The 16,063-nt window shown below is 36.5% G+C and overlaps 2 protein-coding genes across 6 annotated transcripts in view; one reads left to right on the top strand and one right to left on the bottom strand.

The window, feature by feature from the left end:
* Positions 1–12,468, bottom strand: part of DRC9 (dynein regulatory complex subunit 9) — a 32,728-nt gene extending 20,260 nt beyond the window's left edge. Inside the window, exons 1-6 of one of the 3 annotated variants that reach the window (XM_081076049.1) lie at positions 12,395–12,468; positions 10,297–10,410; positions 8,990–9,060; positions 7,395–7,656; positions 2,614–2,849; positions 550–678 (exon numbers count right to left, since the gene is read on the bottom strand). In XM_081076049.1, the coding sequence (XP_080932175.1) occupies positions 550–678; positions 2,614–2,849; positions 7,395–7,656; positions 8,990–9,027 (665 nt within the window). In that variant the 5' untranslated portion in view covers positions 9,028–9,060; positions 10,297–10,410; positions 12,395–12,468. The remainder of the gene's footprint in view (positions 1–549; positions 679–2,613; positions 2,850–7,394; positions 7,657–8,989; positions 9,061–10,296; positions 10,411–12,394) is intronic. The other 2 variants (XM_081076048.1, XM_081076050.1) reach the window with 2 other exon arrangements.
* Positions 12,469–12,707: 239 nt separating this feature from the next.
* RPL35A (ribosomal protein L35a) lies at positions 12,708–16,063 on the top strand. 3 transcript variants are annotated; one of them, XM_081076097.1, is made up of 4 exons: positions 12,708–12,776; positions 13,488–13,532; positions 13,720–13,872; positions 14,953–16,063. In XM_081076097.1, the coding sequence occupies exons 2-4, from the start codon at positions 13,522–13,524 to the stop codon at positions 15,131–15,133; spliced, it is 345 nt and encodes a 114-aa protein (XP_080932223.1). In that variant the 5' UTR covers positions 12,708–12,776; positions 13,488–13,521; the 3' UTR covers positions 15,134–16,063. The 3 variants fall into 3 exon arrangements, with proteins under 3 accessions (XP_080932223.1, XP_080932224.1, XP_080932225.1); XM_081076098.1 differs by lacking the exon at positions 12,708–12,776 and adding an exon at positions 12,785–12,808 and having other exon boundaries at positions 14,953–16,057; XM_081076099.1 differs by lacking the exon at positions 12,708–12,776 and adding an exon at positions 12,882–12,976 and having other exon boundaries at positions 14,953–16,057.

Here is a 16,063-nt window from a genome sequence, read left to right as displayed (position 1 = left end):
ATGCATGTATTAATGCATCTAATCTTATAACTCCTGTACAGAATTTTTTACCAAGTTAAAAAGGAAAAGAAAAAATCTCAAGGAAAAACAATTCCACCTATGCAGACAAGATAAACACTTTTTCATTCTGCATACTCAGGATTCATATAAAGAGAATTTTATCATGGTCCCAAATCATTTTGATTGTGTTGAATTTCTTAAAGCATAAAATTTTTTGGAATTAGTTGAAAGGCTCTGGAAAAGACAAGTTCTCTTGGCATGTTTTTTATTATCACTTGTTATTATTTAGGGATTTTCAGTGAACTCAGTCTTAAGAAGTGTTTCTGTGGTATAGGATGAATATTGTTGATATATTGTAGATAGAGATAATTGAAGCCCAAAAATCTGAGTTATTGTCCCAGCAGAACTAGAAATAGAACCCGAATTTATGACTTCTAGTTATCCTACCTGGAAAGCACAAATTTGATTTGCTTTAGAAATCAAGGACTTCTGGTAAGAGTTTTATAGCACTTTAAAATACAACAAAGCAAATAAACCTAGTACTCTGACCTGGCAATGATATCATAGAAATGCATTTTGTTTTCCCTCTCCTTGCTTAACGCTTTCAGGAGACTGGTGAAAGTGCCTGAAATTTGCAACTCCTGCATGGTATCTGTAATCACATCACTGAAAAATTGCCTGTAAGGAGAAACAAAATACGAGTTAATGAGATATATTTCCTTGCATTCACAAAGGGCTACAGAAGTCACACAAGACCCAGAAGGAACATCATAACTAAGTTGGAATTATTTCTGGAATGCCAGTCTTTCAGTATTAGAAAACCTATTAAAGAATTCATCACATTGATAAACGCAAAAGGAGAAAAACCATATGATCATTGCAATAAGTGCAGAAAAGGCATTTGGCAAAATTCAACTCAACACTTATTTAAAAACAAACAGCAAAAGCTCTTAGAAAACTAGAAATAAAAGAAAACTTTCTTAACCTGAAATAGTTTACATACCAAGGACTGACAATCATTCAATGTACCTGTGACAATATATATACATTTAAAAATATATAAACTATATGTATTGCTTAAATAACACACATGCACATGTAATAAAAGTGTCATAATTTGCAAAAGAATAATAAACACCAAATTTAGAACAGAGTTTATCTTTGGGAGAAGAGTGAGGGGACTAGAATCAGAAGCTTCAACTGTATCTGAAGTATTTTATTAAAAATAAATGGAGAATAAATAAATAAATAAATAAATAAATAAATAAATAAATAAATAAATAGAAAGCCCTGTTTGAGAAAAGCATCCAAGGAGCTGGTTTGGGGCGGGGGGTGGGGGGGAATAGAAAGCTCTAAAGCAATCGTGGTAAAATGTTATGATTTGGTGGTTACACAGATTAAGTATTCATAATTTTATTCTTTTTTCTGCATTGTTTAAATAGTTTATAATTTTGAAAATATTAAATAATTTTAAATTTAAAAAGAGCTAATCAAACCGTCACATTTTAGAGATGAGTAAAACAAGGCTCAGGAAGGTTAAATGACTTGCCCAAGTCAGTAACTAGTTTGAGAAAGAGATATAGATAGATATAGATATAGATATGTGACTCCTCATCCATTGCTGTTTATATTCTCTCACGTAGAAAATTTTAAAAACTGCTATTTAATATTCTGATGGAGTCAGCAAGAATTATACTTATTATTTTACATAGTCATTTATTAACAATAGTTCACACAAAAAGATTCAATAAGTTTTTTTCTTAGTAAGTACACTGAAGTCAAGAAACTGAAAAGACATGAGCCTCACACTGAGAATGAAAAGAATGTTAACTAGATCAGGCAGTTTATAAACAGGACACCTTTCTGTCATGTATGCAAATCTGGACCGGACTGATTTTAGCAAGAGACATCAGTCTTCTGTTGAGGGTCTAATGCAGGACTCAGCAAACTTCTATAAAGGGACAGAGTAAATATTTTTGGCTTTGCAAGCCCTAAGTTTTCTGTTGCAACTGCTCGAGTCTGCTGTTACAGCATGAAAGCAGCCATAGACAATATGTAAACAAATGGGCAATGCTATCTTCCAACAAAATTTATTTTCAGAAACAAACTACAGCCAGATTTGGCGAGTGACCCTAGGTAATTGCTATAAATTCTCATTTACCAAAAATCCTTACCATAATATTAATACCCTCTTTCAAACTTAACAGGCTTTTTTGTCAGCAAGTTAATTGACAACAAAAAAACGAATAATGAGACAATGGAGATTGAGACTACCTTTAAAAAACCATCAGGATTAAAACATAGCTTAAAATTTGGCTAGTCTGATGGTGTCTGTGTCTTACTAATGGACAAAGTATCACATAGCTACTAATTTTTCCAGGTACTTGACTGAAAGCTGTATTTCTAATCTCACACTAAAGTTGCAAAGTTGCTATCATTCTAATTTTTAAAAACGGAAACTTGCCCAAGATCATAAAGCCACCATACTTTGAATTATACTGCACTTCTAATGACTAAACCATAAGAGAAGAAAGCAGCCAGCCACCTTTGTGCCTATTCTTCATCCATCCAGAAATATATTATTACATTTCCAAATATGCGCTCCTTCCTTACCTATCAATCTGAATTTTCTTCAGTGTCTCCGTAGTCATTATGGGCTCCCTTGCAGGATTTTTAAAGAAAAGATCTTGCATTTTGTTAAACTTGTTGGCAAATTGGCCTCCTTGTCTGATTTCTGGTAACTTGGGTTCTTCTTTAAGTAAGAATGCACTGGGTATTTTTGAGGTTCCTGAGACCGCTGGAAGTTGGTCCAAGCTTTTTTCTTCTAAATTCATTTCCTTGATTTTCTTCTAAAAACAATAAATAATATTTTACGTAAGGCAAATTTTGAAAGCGTAAAGAAACAATGCTATATGAGGGCCTCTGCCTCCATTTTTCAACCTCACCTCCCATTTCTTGTAGTACTCTATACTACAAGAAAATTACCCTTTTCTTCAGCCACACAAAACCACATCTCCCTGTTTTGTATCTTCTGGCCTTTAGGTAATATTCACTCTCTCTGTCATTACCCAGCTTACCACCTGGTCAACTTTAAGACTATGACCAAATGTAAAGTTCTTTGTGAAATACCTCTATTAGCAAACTCTTACCAAATTTTAATTATTTGTATAAATATCTCTACTAGAGCTTGGTTCACCTCAAATTCTTTTTGGGACAAGACTGGATATTAAATAAATGTGGCCATCTGTATAATTTCATTACTTAGAACAATGTCTACAATATAGTAGGGACTCAAAAGGTTCTTTGATGAGTTTGAAATATAAAGAATGAAAGGAGAATCATACCAAAGAGCAGAAATCAATAGTATAGTTAGTGGTGTGGTATAGTTTTCAAAAGTCATGGGGGGAAAAACCAAAATAATTTATTTTTCAGACTCAAACTTGAAGACTAAGGGGTAAACATTAGCATAGAATAGTATGTCTTTTAATTGATGATTCTATTTAATCTGTGGCTGAAATCTTGAGCTATTGAAAAGCCATAAAACATAGTGATTATGCATATCCACACTGAAACAAGACTTCCTTGTAGGAATCCCAGCTCTGTTACTAAACCACGTTGACTTTAGGCAACTACTTAACATCCCCTATAAATGTCCATTTTCTCACTGATAAAATAGTACCTGCTCTCATAGAGTAATTAGGATAAAATAAGTTAATATACATAAAGCATTTAGAACAGTACACAGAACTATGTCAGTTCTGCATTTGTTTTGATTAAATTATTGTACTGGTCCTAAGCACAGAAGAAAGGTTTATCTGCATATTGATACATAAAGTCTAGGCCTTCCTTAGCAAAACTTCAACTAGTCTAGAAATATTAAAATACTACTCTTGAAAGGGTAATAAACACAGACTCAACCACATTTTTCTTTACATCAACAATAAGCAAAGATTCAGATCTGAGGAAAATATTTGTAGGCAAGTACAAAACAAAATGCTGACAAATAAGAATTAAATTTTTAAATATTCCTTTAAATTAAAATTGATATGATTGACTACAAGGAGAATAGAAGCCCCAATACATTTAATTTTAAAAAGAAACATCAAATACCAAAAAATAAAAACGAGAGAAAGAATAGAAGCCATAGAATTTCAACAATTAAACTGAAACTTATCTGCACATAAGGAAAACTCTAAGTACATGGATGATTATTATTATTATTAGATTGTGCCTAAGAAGGAAAGGGGAAAATGTAAGGCCTAGGAAGCTGTTTTTCTGAGTGCCCTAATCATTTTCCCTCTACCTGTGTGCTTAGGCATCTGGAAAAGGAAGCAAATGTGTCAGTGATTTATTGATTACTAGAAATAAATATGAATTTGTAAAAGAGAACGTAAAGGAACTAGCTAAGTATTCTAGTCCAGTCACTAAGAAAGATTTTTATATAACACACACTATGTACAAAATAGGGTATTAGACCATAAGGGAAAAGCTTAAAAAAAAAAAAAAAGTATTCTCTGCAAGGGAGCTCTTTCTAAACTTTGGTTCAATTACTCCCATTTCTGGTAGAACCTAGTACATTAGTAAAGTTTCATCATTCCCTTCCATAATTCTAATAAATGGAAATCTATTTGAAGATGTCTTTAGTTATAAAAACGGCTGTAAAAAAAAGATAATGCTAACTAATCTTTCATCCTAAGGTTACAAGGCTAAACAATGTGGAAGAAAAAAAAATCCACATACATACTAAGGTTCTTGCCTTTGGAAGAAAAAAAAATCCACATACATACTAAGGTTTTAAAATGTATATCCTATGCCCTGTGGGGTAATGGCATTGTAAAATTCATGAATTAGAACAACTATAGTACTATGAGGTAAAAAAAACAATAACAAATAAGTATTTTAAGAAATTCACAATTTTTAAGAATTATGGAACTAACATATTGAGAAAGGGGCTTTTAAGCTGCTATTAATCAAGAGTACAAACCTTTATTATTTATACTTCTATAAAATCATAAGCAGAAACTGTTAAGTCAGAAAATTTTGTTTGTGAAGATCACTATCATTAACCAGGATAAAACAGCATGACAGTTTTTTATTGGAGTGGTGACTGCCGCTGAATGATGTTTACAAATTTGGGTTTTTCATTCTTTCTTGAATTTCTATGATGACAAATTACCCTTTTTTAAGCCTGACAGTATCTTTGGTAAGTATCATAGTAAGATTTCATCTTGTTAACTGAATATCTTCTCTTTTTATTTTTGATTCTTACTGAAGGAAACAATACATAGGAAGGAAACAGTCTCTTCTGTACAATTTGCTAACTAGCTTAATTTATGAATCAGACTCTTACTTTACATGCATTAACACCCAGCAATCCCTCTTCTGGGTATCTACCCAAAAATTCTGAAAACATTTATACATAAAGACACGTGTGCTCCAATGTTCATTGCTGCTTTGTTTACGGTGGCCAAGACACGGAAACAACCAAAATGTCCTTCACTAGATGAATGGATAAAGAAGTTGTGGTATATATACACAATGGAATACCATTTGGCAGTAAGAAAAGATGATATAGGAACATTTGTGACAACATGTTTGGATCTTGAGATTATAATGCTAAGCGAAATAAGTCAGACAGAAAAAGCAGAGAACCATATGATTTCACTGATATGTGGTATATGAACCAAAAACAACAAAAGAACAAGACAAACAAATGAGAACTAAAAACCCATAAACACAGACAATAGTTTAGTGGTTACCAGAGGGTAAGGGGGGAGGGTAGATGAGGGTAAAGGGGATCAAATATATGGTGATGGAAGGAGATCTGACTCTGGGTGGACACACAATGTCATTTATAGATAATGTAATACAGAAGTATACACCTGAAAAAAAAATAGGTAACATTTTGCGTTTGGCTTTTCCCTTAGTATTTTGAGGTTCATCCGTGTTATAATATGTATCAGTACGTTATTCCTTTTTATGGCTAAATAATATTCCACTATGTGGATATACCACATTTTGTTTGTCCATCATTCTTTGATGGACATTTGAGTTGTTTCCACCTTTCAGTTATTGTGCATCAAATGTAATTTTGATAGAAAGTTTGTTAAAGTAACTATTTATTCTAGCCCAGTGGAAATTGGAAGAACCATTACTATGGTTCTTTGTATTCCAAGAGGACATTTGCAATGGCTATTGTGTAGGATACATGAAATAAAAGACTTCTCTAAATCTCAAAAAAAAAAAATGCATTGAAAGGTTTAATTCTTGGCTTTCCAATCTCTTTGTCTTTCATTAATTGATAAGGACATTAATTTGTTAAAAAATTCCTATAATATTCATTAAGGCCATTTTAAAACTACCCCCAAACTCATAGAATGTTAGCAAGGGAAGGGACCATGTGGATCTTTTAGTTAAAACGCCACCATATTTTCCAAATTAGAAAACTAACACCAAGAAAGTGAAATGAATTGCTCATAGCACACAACTAACCCACAAAGGTCTCCTGACTCCAAATCTAGTGTTCTATTAAAATCTTGTATAAACTTTTAAACTTTAGTAAAAACTTTACAGACTCAGTTATACATATAATAATTTTTAAATTGTAAGGAGGGAAATGTCATTATCTAGTCACAATAAATATGGACTTTTCTGTTAAACATGGAAAGCAATTTACCCTCTCATTTATGTAGCAATTTTCATTTGTCATAAAATCAGGAATAAGAATATATTCTGTACAAATTATATAATGTAATTTTGCTAAACTCAAATATGTATTTGTATTTTAAATTATTTTTATTTAATATCTACAACCAAAGTTATTAAAATTTATAAGAGTTTAAGAATTTATAAAGCCTTTGCTCCCTACCAAGTTTAGCTTTCTGATACCTCAGTAACTGCTTTGAGAAGGAGTCCACAACATCATGGAAAATGTAGTGGGTGACACAGTGATGTGGCTGGATATTCAGAAAGGCAAGTTGAAACATACTCAGCTATGACAACAAAGTCATTTTAGATTAAAGCAATGTTTAGAGGGTCCAGTTGAATTTCCTCCCCCTAGTGTTCAGTTAGTGTTTAGCAGCTGAGAAATATAAGACAGGACAACTCAGTAATTTGTCTAACCTCACTGCATAACCTGTATTTAAATTGATTTAACAATAAGCCTTTTGAATAATGCTAGTATATTGAAACAAAAGGACATTCTGACTGGTAATGTACCTTGAGTTATGGCTATTGCACTCCATTAATTGAGAGTCCATATCTCAGGTAATTATTATAGCCCTTTATCTGAGAAAAGGTGCTATGACCCATTTTAATTTAATGGCATGGGTAAATGATGTAAATGATGGGAGAAATAAAAAGGAAAAAAATGAAATAATGGTGAGTATATATACCATGCTGGAGCTTTGTTTTATTTCATACTGAACTGGCATGATATACTTTAGAATAGATAGCTGGTCTGTGGTATCCTCCAGAACTGCGGAAATCCTCAGCACATCTACAATGGAGAGTGGCTCTATGACTTCCGGAATGATGTCTATGTCTGTTTCTTTGGCTATTTCTTTTTCTACAGGACTAGGTGGTTCACCCGTCACTGACACTGTCACCTCAGAATGCCAAGCATTCGGAGGAAGATTTGAAGCTTCCAGTTGATCTCTAAAGAAAGAATAAAGAAAAAATAATTCAGCCACCAAATATTTAAAAACTACTTAAACTCCAAAAAAAAAAAAAAAAACCCAAAACACACAGCGTGAATAACTATGTATAGTGCCAGGTGGGTACTGTTGAATAACTATGATGTACATCTGAAACTAATATAATATTAGTTATATTTATATAACTATAAATATATTAGCTATATTTTAGTTATATATTAGCTATATATTTAGCTACATATTAGCTATATAACTATATATATTTTAATAATAATGTTTTAAAAAACCATGCAGCATCTAGATTGGTTCCTATGAAGTCCATAGTCATATAATATAACCAAGATTAAAAAAAGTAGTTTGCTGCATATGATACTGCTAAATACCATCCAGTGACATTTTGACGAGCCAAAGGCAAGCCACTTACTGTTTAATAAAGTTACGTAACCCATACAATTTGGCTATGCTTAACCAATTTGAATTTGAGCCAAAATTAACTTTTCTAGCAACATCTTTATTTATTTTTATTTTTATTTTATTTATTTATTAGTTTCAGGTGTACAAGACAAGGTAATACTTAGACGTTCATCATTTATATCCCTCACACTGTGAACCCCCTTTCCCCCATCCACTATCCCTCCGACCTCACACTGAGCCATCACATTATATATATAAAATTATAGTTGGCATTCATTAATGTTTATCTAGCAACATCTTTAGATGTTAACCAAAAGTGTCTCATTATTAGTGAAACATATAATATGATAGCCAGTCCCCAAGGTGGCCCAGATGATTCTCACCTTCATGCCCTTTTGTAGTCTCCGCCCACATTGAATAGGACTAACTATATTATGTAACTAAAAGGCTATTGCTGGTGCCAAGGCTAGGTGATAAAAGACATTGCAGCTTCTCCCTTACTCTCTCCTATCTCTCACTCTGTGGGAAGCCAGCTACCGTGTTATGAGGACACTTAAGGAGCCCTGTGGAGAGGTTCATGAGGGTGAGGAACTAAGGCTTCTTGCCAACAGCCAGCATCAACTTGCTAGCTCTGTAAATGAGCCATCTTGAAAGTGGACCCTCCTGCCCCAGTCAAGTCTTCAGATGACTGCAGCCCTGGCCAACTTCAATCTTGTGAGAGACCCCCAAGTCAGAACCATTCAGCTAACCTGCTCCCAAATTCCTGACCCACAGAAACTGTGTGACATAATAAATATTTATATTTTAAGTGTTGGGTTAATGTATTACACAGTAATAGCCACATAATACACAGAAATGTAACCTAAGGGATAATTTAAGTAAATAAATACACACAAAATAAACTGGAATTTTGAACATACTCTTCCATTCTTCTTGAGTTAGTTTTGTTAACTTCCATGGTATATTTATAATCTCACAAAAATGCAGACACCTGAAATGGGAAGAAAACATTGAAATTTGTTTAAGGGAGTGTTGAATAACACTTAAGTTATTTCTATGCCCTTTCATTCAGAGAAAATTAAAGAATTACAAGAGCTGTAGCTTGTCCCTTCTTTTTGCTTATTATAGAAATCCTAGAGAGAGAAGACCCATCATGTGGTGCAGGTGTGGGTCTGTTAAGTCACCAGCTTAATTATTGGCAGAAAAATGCAATCTTTGAGTCTATTCTTAAGGTAAATTAATATCCAACATGGTTTTCATATGTTTTAATTGTATTCTGATTTTTAATTGGTAATCTCTATATAGTGGATTTACTTTTTTGTTATTGATTAATAAAATACTTAATTAGATCACTCCATTTCCCTGATCGGTCAGGTAACAGAATTTATTCCACCTGGACTTAGACGAACACTTGATATTGCAATTAGCAAAACTGTATTTATCTGGAAAATCAGTTTAATACAGTTATCAAGATGTTCCCCCTTCTTGGTAAACCAAAGTCCTTTCTGCTTAAAAGAGTTTTAAATTCTCTATGGAGAATTTTGCTCTATACTGAATGAATAGTGAATGGTGAGTTTCCAGTGATTTTCTTCACAATAAAGTGATCCTGAGAGGAGTGGTACAAATATGCCTCACACAACAAAAATCTCACATGCAAAAATTCAAACATATAAAACAATCTTTATGTAATGAACTGAGAAAAACATACTCCAAACTAGCCCAATTTTCTGGTGCTAGGACCGTCTTAGCAAGTAGCATGGCGTTAAGAAGATTTTGTTCTTTTGTTGTGTTGTTTAACATTTTTCGGCTTGGGGCATAGGTCAATATGCTTCACATAGGTAAGATAGGGCTGTGCTTATGTAGTATCCAGTGCTTTTGTGCTGTTCTAGCTTCTCATTCTTCAACACTGGAAACCCAGGAATCATTCCTGCTTCCTCCTTCAACTTGCCAGTACCAATCACAGCTTTCAAAACAATTTGTGTAATCCCTCGGGGAGCCCCCCTTTTTCTGTTTTTACAAACTCTGTCCCTTTCTTTCCCCCTCAGAACACAGTTGGGGTTTCCAACAAAATCTGTGTCTCCTGGATTGCAATTCTTAAAAAAGACCCCCAAATAAAGCTTTTAATTGCCTTGCAGTTCTTGGTCAAAACTGAATCATGCTCCCTTTCAACTCAGGGTTTTTGCACATGCTATTCCTTTAATTGGAACTGTTCCTCTCCCTTCTTTACCTTGTAAAGTCCCACTGATCCATCAGGTAGCAGCTTAAATCAGTGGCATTTTGCTAGGTATCTGCTATGTGCTTCTCTAGATCCAATCTCCACCATTTTCTGTGCCGTGAGAGGCTGATCCATATGGAGTGCATCAATGGGAGATTCCAAAAGAGATCCAAAGTGTAGGACAGTGAGGTTAGGTGTTTATTCCCCCAGTTCCCTCCCTGCCAGATCACCACTGGTTGGCAATGTTTCTCTGTCAAAGGCCATGCATGGGTTCTGTCAGGCAATCCCCTCCATATTGCTCTCTCTTGGGAGTTCAGGTAACTTCTTTCCCATGTGCCTGGAAATGGCATCATCCCTTATAGTTTCACTCGTGCCTATACTTTTGTAAGCAGACTCCTTATTAAATTCTCAACTCTGCCAACTGTTTCCTTCCAGGGCAACACTAACTGATACCATGACCTACAATGACATGCATACATTTTTATATGTAGTGTATATACATATATATATACACACACGCATATGTAGATATATACATATATGTATATATATGCATACATGCACATAACAAGTTTCATAAAACAATTTGTAACATGTGATACGTTCAGATATTGTCAATTCTATATTTTGCTTAGAAAGTTTTATAACCATGATCTAATGCACCATAACCTCCAGTTTGGAAAATGTCTTAAATGACACTTCTGCCAAGTGACACTTTCCCTGACTCATTAGGCTGGATCAGGATCTCTCTGTTCAAGCACTCATTGCACTCTTATTTTCCTGCATAATTTGTAATGTTTATGTCAATTTCCCCCACTAGACTATTAAGTTCCATGAAATCAGGAACCATGACAATGCTCGCTATTGTATCCTAAGTTTCAGGCACTATTATTCTCAATAAGTATGTGTAGAATGGATGAATGAATGAACAAAGGAATAAAATTCAATGTGTTATTCCTCTCAGGAGTACTTGCCTTTGGATTTCTATAACAGTACATTTAACAGTGAGATTGCGAGTACGTTCTCTAACATTGGGATTTCTGGTATATTTCTGGGACAGAGAAAATCGGATAGGGAGAGTGGGCTATAAAGGTACATAAATTCTATCTTGATGTATTTATGAGACGATCTAATTTTAAATGATTTATATACCCCTATTTTATGAAACTTTGGAGTCATCCTTTTCTCTCTCTCATTCCTCATCTATCAGCAAATCTTGTCAGTGTTACATCCAAAATATATTCAGAATTCCAGTACTCATCACTTCTGTCTACATGCCGTAATCTCTCAGTAGGATCATGACAATAGCTTCCGAATCGATCTCCCAGATGGTGCCCTTATTTCCCTTCAGTCTCAACACAGTGACCCCGTTAAAATGGAAGTCAGACTGAGCAGCTCCTCCATACAGAACTCTCAAATGGCTTCCCATCCCAGGGTAAAAGCCTCCTTTACAGTCCTCCAAGCTTAATTTTTCCCCATAGAGAATGTTTCTCACATCACCTTCTAACGTGCCATACATTCTACTTGCTTATTGTCTTGCTGCCCCTACTAGGGTGTAAGTTCTACGAGGGTCAAGTTCTGTTGTTTTTGTTCAGTGTCCTCCGAATCAAGAACAAAACTTGGTATATAGGAGTCACTCAATACACTGTTAGATAAATGAATGAATCCACAGGGTAACCCCAATAAATGTGCAACAATTAGGAAACATAAATCTCTGACGTCCATTAACCTATCTCATGCTAGCCTACAAGTAATTCCTGAAGACGTGAACTTGTGGGCGTGGTGCTGGGCGCCCAGACCGCTGGCCTGGCAGGTTACCTTATTCCCCTAAACGGGAGTAAGGTCTTTTCAGAGCAGTCCCCCTTACCCTCGGGGTCAAATCAAAGGATGGAGGTAAGAATGTAAGTCATTTCTGGAAAGCGATAAAGGAGCAGAAGGAGGGAAGGAGTAAGGGGGCGCGGGGGCGGGGGGAAGGTACAGAGAAGGGCTCCCCCTGCCTCCGTGCACCGGCCTTGCTCTTCCAGGATGGGATGCGAGAGTCTCCGTCGGCCTTCTCCTGTCTAGTAGGAGGGAAAGCTACCCCTACGTTGGCGGATCAAATCTGGGGTACCTGAAGCGGCGCTACGTCCTCCAGCCCGGTTTCACTTTTTCCACCCACAACCGGAGCTCGCAGGAACCACGCTAAGGTGTTTCTATGGCAACGGTCAGCGTTGAGGGACTTTTTGCTTCTCTTTTAGTTGGCTACTACTTTGCCTTCCTCTATTCTAAAAAGATAATACATGTTGCAGCTTGCAGAGATGGAAGCACTTAAGGGAAGGATTGTAAGAGTGTTCTTAAATGTGGCTTGTTTCAGTCAGAAGACGATCTCTGAGGCTTTTATTTTGGCGGTCGCGGGAGACGCCTAAACTGGAGGCGAGGTGAAGGTATTTTTCCCACAAGGCTACGCGGCGGGGCCTCGCCTTCCTTTTTCCGCCATCTTGGCGCCTGGGGAGGTGAGTGGAGTTCTTGCTGCTGAAATTTGGGGGTAAATAACTGGAGTGCGTTCAACCACATATGTCACTGAGGCACTGTTGCGGCTCGGAGGCACTGCCAGCCACTGATTTCTATGGATTCCTGCAATAGGGAGGACAGGATGGAGGAGATACGGGACTGATGGTGCTGGTCCCCTGACGTCCCGAGAGCGGGTGCTCCCGTAATCAGAGTTGCTGCTTCTGGGCCGTGACGGAGTGAAACAGATACATTTCGTCTGCATTTGCCTTTTTGAGCCAGTGGCTCTTTTAGGATGGATTTTTCCCAGTTGCTTCCATTCCAGTCTGGGCTTTTGCTTGCTTACAGTTTCTTTCCTTCGCGTTTCTTTCCCATTCATTGCTAAAGGGTTGTTTTCTGCGTGCTTCTCTGACGCCTTGATCTTCCTTCTGATCGTGGCATGAATTTTCTTAGGACTTCCTTTGGAGTTCCTAGGGGTTATTGTAGTGTAGAGTCTTGACATTTATTTTCAAGTTTGCTTAACCATTAGGCATTCTTCGAGGTTGGCGTGTCTTGCCAGGCTGCGCTTCGTGTATGTGTGGCAGTTACGTGTCCACACGCGGCGGGAAATGCCGATCAAAAAGGAATTTGCGTAGCAGGTTTAAGAGACCAGAGGGGACCCGGTGGGGAGCGTGCGTTACGAGATTTTAAACTGATGTTTTTTTGTTTATTTTAAGGCCTGCTGGGAACAGGACTTCTAAGACGACAAATATGTCTGGCAGGTACTGCTTTTCATTGTTTCGTACTGGAAGTTTTTTGTTCAGCATGAATCTAAATGCGAGTTTAAAACCAGTGGGGGAAAACTTAGACAACTTTTGGGTGAGGGTCATTACGAGTCATACTGGACGTTTGAACTTAAACGAGATATTAACAACAGTCTGTGCTTAATATATACTTTGTGTGTTGTAGGCTGTGGTCCAAAGCCATTTTTGCTGGCTATAAGCGGGGTCTCCGGAACCAGAGAGAGCACACAGCGCTTCTTAAAATTGAAGGTGTTTATGCTCGAGATGAAACTGAATTCTATCTAGGCAAGAGATGTGCATATGTGTACAAGGCAAAGAAGTAAGTTTATAGGAGTATACTTTTTGCATTTTTATACTTAATCTGTCGCATTTTCCGATTCAAAGAGGAATAAAAAGATGTTGGTAAAGTAATTGGTACTGTTGTGCCTTCTACTTTGGGATTTTAAGGAACTTACGGGATGGGAGGTTATAGGAGGAGGTTACTTTGTGGATGATGTTGGGTACAGCTGTTAAATGTTTCAAGAAAGGAGCCAACTCCTTGTATTATTTAAAAATTTTATAGAGTACATGTTCCTTAATTCATTTTGTTGATTCTTTGAAATTATGTTTTATGTGCATACTTACAGATGTTGTCTCTAGAGCATTGGTTCTTAATCTTTGGTTTTTAAACCCATTCCTGACCAATTAAAGTCTCTGGGGACATGCCTTCATCTTTGTCCCCTTTTCCTCCTACAGCCAGAGCCCTTTAAAATGATGTCAGGTCATCTCTACTTTGCTCAAACTCCAACTGATCCTCATCTCATTTAGTAAAAGGCCAAAGTTGTTAAAGATCTTATGCATTCAAGGCTCCCAATTTCTACTCTTAATCCAGCTAGAATTTAACTCTTGATATCTATTTCCTGCCTTTCCACAAGCCAGGGACACAAACCACAGGTTTTAAACACAGGCTGTTCCCTTATCTTCCAATCTTTGCTCTTGTATTACCTTCTCAGTGAGGCCTTCCTTGGCTATTTAAAATTTGCAAACGCAAATGTTCTCCCATTGCTTTTTTTTTTTTTTTTAAATATTGCAGCTATTACCATCTGACAATCTATACATTTTATTTAACATATAACTGAAGGCTATATTTACTTTGTTATCCTCTGAAAGGTTTGTTTTGTAAATGGCTCTATTTTACGAAATTTTTAAAAATTACATTTGTAAAAGTGGCACATAGTAGATACTCAAGTATTTGTTGAATGAATGACGGCCCAGGCTTTTGTTCCTTTTTTTTAAGTTTCTAGGTCACTAAGTGGTTAATTAGGCTCAAGAGCCACTGTCTAGATGTCACTTTGAATTTGTACCACACTGTAGTGGTTGCCTGAGTTCTCATTCCTCTTTTATTCCCTTTTAAAATCAGTAACACAGTGACTCCTGGTGGCAAACCGAACAAAACCAGAGTAATCTGGGGAAAGGTAACTCGTGCTCATGGAAACAGTGGTATGGTTCGTGCCAAATTCCGAAGCAACCTTCCTGCTAAAGCCATAGGACACAGAATCCGTGTAGTAAGTCCAATAATTAGCAATATGACACCTTGTTGAGTCAAACTAAGCTCAAGGCGTTGGGCTTTGACCTCTAAGAACTATTGTGATTATAAAATGTCATTAATAGATTATGCTACAAAATTCATGACTACTGTGTAAAATGTATTGTAGAACATCAGATCTTGGCATTAGAAGGAAAGTGAAGGCAAAATGTGCAAGTGGATTGTGCCTAGATTTCAGATTTTGCTAAAGCTGCGGGGGGTGGGAAACAGCATTTAAATGAACATTTTTCTGGCAAAGATATTTATTGGACACTGAAGTAATTGCTAGAAAATAAAAATTCAACTTACCTTTTCCTGGCATAATTTTTTTTTAATTAAAGTTTATTGGGGTGACAGTAGTTAGTAAAGGTACATAGATTTCAGGTGTACAATTCTGTAATACATTATCTATATCCTCACATTGTGTGTTTACCACCCAGAGTCAGTTCTCTTTCCATCACTATATATTAGACCGTTTAACCTCTTCTAGAGCCCCCCTCCCTTTTTAAAAGATTTTATTGGGGAAAGGGAATAGGACTTTATTGGGGAACAGTGTATTTTTTTCCCAGGACCCATCAGCTCCAAGTCACGTTGTTGTCCTTTCAATCTTACTTGTGGAGGGCACAGCTGAGCTCCAAGTCCAGTTGACGTTTTCAATCTAGTTGTGGGGGAGGGGTCACAGCCCACCATCCCATGTACCAGCAACTTGTTGAGAGCATGCACTCTAACCAACAGCCATCCAGCTGCCCTGGAGCTCATTGGCAGCTCGTTGTCTTCACTCAAGTTGTGGAGGGCGCAGCTCACTGGCCCATGTGGGAATTGAACCTGCAACCCTGTTGCTTGGAGCTCATGCTCTAACCAACTGAGCTATCCGGCCGCCACTTCCTGGCATAATTCTTAGTATTTTTCCCATCTTTTCATCATGACAGTCTCGTTAGAGTAGGTG

Source organism: Rhinolophus hipposideros (assembly GCF_964194185.1).
Source record: "Rhinolophus hipposideros genome assembly, chromosome: 2".
Lineage (NCBI taxonomy): Eukaryota > Metazoa > Chordata > Mammalia > Chiroptera > Rhinolophidae > Rhinolophus > Rhinolophus hipposideros.
Note: the sequence above shows the minus strand (reverse complement) of the source record. Positions and strands in the feature narration are given on the sequence as shown.